This window comes from Labrus bergylta, chromosome 1, assembly GCF_963930695.1.
Source record: "Labrus bergylta chromosome 1, fLabBer1.1, whole genome shotgun sequence".
Taxonomy (NCBI): domain Eukaryota; kingdom Metazoa; phylum Chordata; class Actinopteri; order Labriformes; family Labridae; genus Labrus; species Labrus bergylta.
Window position 1 is genome coordinate 10,580,154 of NC_089195.1, and position 6,292 is coordinate 10,586,445.

The following is a 6,292-nucleotide window of genomic DNA, read 5'->3' on the forward strand; positions in this document are numbered from 1 at the left end:
AGATCTTGAAGACGTTTCAACTCTCTGTAAGGCTTCTTCAGTTCTAAACTAACTGGTGGAAGTAGCTAGAACTAGGACAGAGTTGTATTGTTGGTTTTAAACTAAGTATTTGGTACATTGATTTTCTAAAAAAATGCTACACAAATATTATCTTTATCCTAATTCTTATTTTTACTATTATTATTATCATCTTCATCATCCTCAGGCGGACTGGCACTCAGGGCACGGATAGCAACACAAATGAGACAAAAGTGTAGAGATATGCAATTTTATTTAGAAAGGTTCTGCAGTCCATGTAATGAACACTGAGCAAAGCAGTACAATGCAGGTTCTTGTAGATAACAGAGGAATGATTACTGTAATGATTGTAATCTTAGAACGTATGGACACACATGAAAGTTCATTTACAATGGGATGCATGTACACAAAATGAGTCGACATATCCATAGAAACCAAGGGGAAAATGTTAACTTATTCGAAGTAGGTTAGACACGTTGTGAAACATAAATTGCAGCTTTGCAGCCCAGTTGTATAGCGTTTTTTAGAAGCCAGTATCCGGGTATCTAAATCAAAAGGGAAAAAAGCAAACATAGTTTAAATTGGAGTACATTGAATGGCATTCATAAAAACTGAAAAAAGAAACAATGAATAAAAAAACAAAAAAGTTAACCACATAAGCTTGTGTTTTGCATTTATTGAAGTCGATTTAAAGGATAAATATGTAATATATCTACAGAATGAAATCACAAAATGACCTTACTACATCATCAGACATTAAGGAAACATGCAATGTTGAAGTGCTGGCTTCTCTGACAACAACGCCACAGTCAGTATGTCCTCCTAAGTTTTGATTTGGGTCTGGAATGGTTTGTTTTTGTTTTGACTACAGAAGTAGGTGGCCACCCCTCACAGCTGTTTTGCCCCTCGCCCTTGGATTGCCAGGCAAACGGCAAACCAACAGATGTTGCAATGATGAAAGCGGGCAAGCGAACTAGTTCAGAAATAACTGGTTCTACCTGACCTAAAAAAGCCTCTGCATTTTTCTAATAAGCTCCATGACCAGAAACGTGGTAAAATGAGGATAAATATTGGAGATGCTTTTGAAAAAGAGAGAAAGGTTTCAAGACTGATGCACAGCCGATTAAACAAGTAAGCATCTGTGTCAGCAACATGGCAACCTGGGTGCATATCGACTCTAAATGTTTTGAATTTGGACTGCAGTACCAATTTGAAACACTAGGTGTCAGAGTTACACATTTTTCCTTAAACTGAGCACTTGGAACAGATTGTAGTGAAATTAGAAAGAGAGTTTGTGATGACACCTAATAGATACCAGTGAGCTAAATCTAGATCACCACCAAAAGGTAAAACATCAAGCACAGAGATCAAAGTTATTATTAACAAACCAAGTTTCAGATTAAGATTATAAAATATACTTACTGATTCTGCATCGTGTTCCAATCCTGTATCATGATGTTCCATCTCATCATCTCTGAATTCCTTTATTACCTATTGAAATATATCAGAGGATGATTTATTAGAATCAACATTTCGTTCAGGTGTTTGTAACACTGAAATCATTTCAACAAAGCCCACATACTGTTTTTGATTCTTTAAAATTGATGAATACACACTTTGATTGACCCTCTTTTCAGAGTATCTATCCTGAAAAAGTTGAAACTGCCATTTCTTCACAATGAACTTTGTTTGTAATAAGGACAGTCATTTATTTATTAGCCATTTGACCTCTGTCCCTTATCCTTTAAGAGCACCGGATTTCTCAACATTTTTTGACCCAGCACTCGCTTCAACCTTTTTTATACAAATGATTGTGTTTCCAAATGATTCAATGTCTCCAAACAAAGAAAGATACAAACTGAACTGTAATATAGCCCAATGACAAATGTTTACCTAGATAGGTAAGGCCATTTCTACCTGTGGTAACATATACATAGATATGTTATTAAATTGTAAGTAAAATTAGTAGATAAAAAAACAGTATATTTACTGTTTGATAAAATGGGACAATTCTTATATCTTAGATGCATTGAGATTGCACACATTGAGATCTAATTTGTGCGGCCTCATTCAGAGTTGGTCTAGGATGCATATTGATGCTTTCTTTCTGCAGAGCGTGTGCAAAGTTTCTTGGACTCCCTAGTCTCCATCTCCAGGGAAAAAATGACGTTGAGTGACAGTTCACCCTCATTATCTCATGATTTAAAATCTAACCGCTTGAGTAAGTTTGAGTTTTTTATTCCTCATGTCATTACAAGCATGTAAAAACAAAGTCTATGTATCAAAGAGATCTATGTACGAAAATTTCAAACAAACCCTGCCCTATATTAATTCAGTGAAGGACAACAAATATTTTTTATTTTTCAATTTGGATGATCCTGTTTGTGGAGGACAGAAGAGTTCCTGACAGCATGTGGAAACCGGATGTTTACTAGAAGTTGATCATGCTTTATAATAACGCAACGGAAAGGAAAAAGTAATTTCATTAAGGTGACGAGCTTAAATAACATTGATCTTTGAGTCTGCTTTTCATTGTTAATAGACACTGCAGTGAAGATCATACAGTTCACGGATAATCTGAATAGCTATAGAATAAAAAATGACCTTTTTTCATGTTTTATATGATGTTATTCTATCAAGTCAACACTAACTGTATATCCAGCTTGTTGACATCAGCCCATGTCTTACTCATTATCGCGGCTGCAAGTCTTCATCACTGTTTCATAATCAGTTCATGCTCATTGTAAGAAAGGTGATGTATTGTAGGTGGGCTACATAAATGTTTGGATGTAAAGAAGGAAAGTGACATTTGATAAGTTGTGGTCACTAGACACAACTGGAGATGCACTCCAATGCCAGATGTGAGCAGACACACTGGCTTCTTTTTGATGTAACCTCATATTTTTTTCTGTACTAAAACAATATGTGGACTCAGCCTGGAGAACAATGCCATTCTTCAGGTACTCTGTTTGCATAAACAATGCATCCTTCCAAAATGTGTATTCACACAGACACATGCACACACATAGTAGAATACCTGATAGCGCTATCTTTCTAGAAACCTTACCTTTAAATGAGAACGTCTCGCTCTCTTTCTAATATTTAATTGCTCTCCTGCACAACATAATTGTTCTGCACATATTCATTGTATAGTTCAGACACTTTTTTGTTTCTGTGCAACACTAAACAACAATTCATATATCCACAATAACACACACCACAGAGAACAGTGTGAGTGATAAGAGTTATATAGAATACGGTGGAGGACTCACCTGTAACAGTTCGGTGTATCTCTCAGGGTCCTTCTCCATCAGAGCTCTTATTTGGCTGTTGTAATGTTCTGAAATACTCTCCTCCACCGCCACAGTGCAGGCCATGGCCCCCTCTTTTCCCAGGAGTGCGCTGGATGCACCTGAGGTAAATTCACAGGCAAAAAAACTAAAATACATCATTTTGAGATGCTATTTTGAGAAAGAATGCCTAACTTAATATAGTTTACAAACTGTTGAAGACTACCTAGGTAGATAGGACTCAGACACAGTAACCTGCTATAACCTCTATAGCAGATGCAGATGCAGAAGTTTTCATCTTATCTTTAAACTTTAAAAATCTGGGGAATTGCTAAAGAGATGTACCAACCTAATACAAACCCAGCAATGTTCCAGAGGGGTAACAGTGCTGTGGGGCGAACTCTGTTCTCAGCCAGAATTTCATTGAATTTCTCAAGATGTTTCTTTTCTTGATCCCACATTTCCTGCAAAAAAAAAAAAAAAAAAAGACAACAACATGAAGATTGACGGTCATAAATCCCACAATTAAACTCATGCCATGTCTTCTGTTGAATCAATAAACTGCAACCAAACATGATACATCGTGTCTGCTGTGTTTGAGCTTGACTGAAGTCCAACACTTGAATAAGTAATATCAGAAAATACTTTTAAAGGATTATACACACATGTCATGTTCTACACCAAAGCAAGGTGTCAAACGTTGACACGTCCCATACCTGAATGAGAGGCCCAGTCCTAGATCGACCCAACACCGCCATCTGACCGGCGTAGATCCGGTTGGCCCCGTATTCACCTGCATGGTCGACCCGCAGCATCCGGTCCAACATCTCCTTCTCCTCACTGTCGCGTGGGGGCGGGAGCACACTGTAAGCGCGTGAGCTCAGCTGCAGAGGACCTGAACACAGAATAACAGACCCGTGACAACATTAAACACATGAATAAATGATCTATTTACTCTCCAGGGCAAAAATATGACCACACAGGACGCTCAAGCATCCGCTGTTGTAACCAATAAAAGTAACTCAATTCTTCACTTGGATAGTTTGTGCTGAAGTACTGATATGTTCATAACTATAAGTACTGATATGTTCATAACTAAGTACTGATATGTTCATAACTAAGTACTGATATGTTCATAACTAAGTACTGATATGTTCATAACTATAAGTACTGATATGTTCATAACTATAAGTACTGATATGTTCATAACTATAAGTACTGATATGTTCATAACTAAGTACTGATATGTTCATAACTATAAGTACTGATATGTTCATAACTATAAGTACTGATATGTTCATAACTAAGTACTGATATGTTCATAACTATAAGTACTGATATGTTTATAACTATAAGTACTGATATGTTCATAACTATAAGTACTGATATGTTCATAACTATAAGTACTGATATGTTCATAACTAAGTACTGATATGTTCATAACTATAAGTACTGATATGTTTATAACTATAAGTACTGATATGTTTATAACTATAAGTACTGATATGTTCATAACTATAAGTACTGATATGTTCATAACTATAAGTACTGATATGTTCATAACTAAGTACTGATATGTTCATAACTATAAGTACTGATATGTTTATAACTATAAGTACTGATATGTTTATAACTATAAGTACTGATATGTTCATAACTATAAGTACTGATATGTTCATAACTATAAGTACTGATATGTTCATAACTAAGTACTGATATGTTCATAACTATAAGTACTGATATGTTTATAACTATAAGTACTGATATGTTTATAACTATAAGTACTGATATGTTTATAACTATAAGTACTGATATGTTCATAACTAAGTACTGATATGTTCATAACTATAAGTACTGATATGTTTATAACTATAAGTACTGATATGTTCATAACTATAAGTACTGATATGTTCATAACTATAAGTACTGATATGTTCATAACTATAAGTACTGATATGTTCATAACTATAAGTACTGATATGTTCATAACTATAAGTACTGATATGTTCAACATGTGCTGAAGAAAGTTAAAGTAAAAGTTAAAGTAGCCTAGTGTTAGCAACTATCAGCTAACACTCTGTTATGAAACATGTCATTTTAACTTGTTTTTCCTGACACATGCTACAACAATAGAAGAACGACCAGCAGTAATTAGAATATATTCACCATGACATTATAGCTACATGTAAATAACAACAAGATTAGATCTGTGTTTTTAGCATTTCTGCAGAATAGCCATTAGCTTTCGCTGCTTCAGTCAAATATATAACTTACCTCTGCATTTTAAACACTGGCGAATCATCACTGGACCAATACAATTAGACATTTTTCATACAAATGTGTGTGTGCCCCTTTGCAGGGCAGTCACTTGTGATATAACCACCTGTGTGCGCTGACGTGCGAAAATTGTCATTGAAGATTTTAGAAGGTGGACTTGGCGCAGACATATGACGTAATAGTCTTACGATTTTCACAACACTGCCCCGCCCCCTTTATATAATCCCTGGCTGCTCTTTTCCCCTCATTGTAGAGGTTATGCATCTTGAAGATGCGGACCATTGCACAGCATAAACACATACATGCTGTGACGTCATGTAGGCCTACTTTTTTTTTTTTTAAGTGGGTTTATGTTGTCACATTTCTGTCACAGGAGACACAAAGCTGCTTGGAAAATATACAAATAGAATAAAATCGCCTTTAATATGGAGCTTTCTACCTTTATAAAGTTTTGAGATTCAAGAATTTATTGGTTCAGTATGAATGGAGCTGTGCTTCTATTTAGTCCATTAATATATATATATAAATAATATGCAGTTAATCTGTTTTCACAAATTTTAGCTTGAGCAGGACCAGCATTTGCAATAAATAGCAATCTGTTTCTCTAATCGTCACTTTAAAGACTTGAAGATATTCTCTTCAAAGGCTCATGCATATAGGGCCTAGTTGTTGATGTCGAATTTAGACTACAATTGTTTAGGGTTAAA

At 35.3% G+C, this 6,292-nt stretch overlaps 1 protein-coding gene across 1 annotated transcript; it reads right to left on the reverse strand.

Moving 5' to 3' along the window:
• Nucleotides 1-254: 254 nt before the first annotated feature.
• Nucleotides 255-5,754, reverse strand: coq7 (coenzyme Q7 homolog, ubiquinone (yeast)). The gene is made up of 6 exons (XM_065953560.1): nucleotides 5,583-5,754; nucleotides 4,025-4,203; nucleotides 3,658-3,772; nucleotides 3,291-3,430; nucleotides 1,441-1,509; nucleotides 255-563 (listed from the first exon to the last, which is right to left on the reverse strand). Exons 1-6 carry the CDS (start codon nucleotides 5,632-5,634, stop codon nucleotides 486-488), a joined length of 633 nt encoding a protein of 210 aa, XP_065809632.1. The 5' UTR covers nucleotides 5,635-5,754; the 3' UTR covers nucleotides 255-485.
• Nucleotides 5,755-6,292: the final 538 nt, after the last annotated feature.

Bases quoted from the DNA above. Each gene is read 5' to 3' on its own strand.
- coq7 (XM_065953560.1), bottom strand. From the start codon at position 5,634: ATGTCTAATTGTATTGGTCCAGTGATGATTCGCCAGTGTTTAAAATGC. The intron at 3,431-3,657 runs GTTGGTACATCT...AATTTACCTCAG, and splicing joins CATTGCTGGGTTTGTATTAG to GTGCATCCAGCGCACTCCTG. The intron at 564-1,440 runs GTAAGTATATTT...CTTTTGATTTAG, and splicing joins TGGAACACGATGCAGAATCA to ATACCCGGATACTGGCTTCT.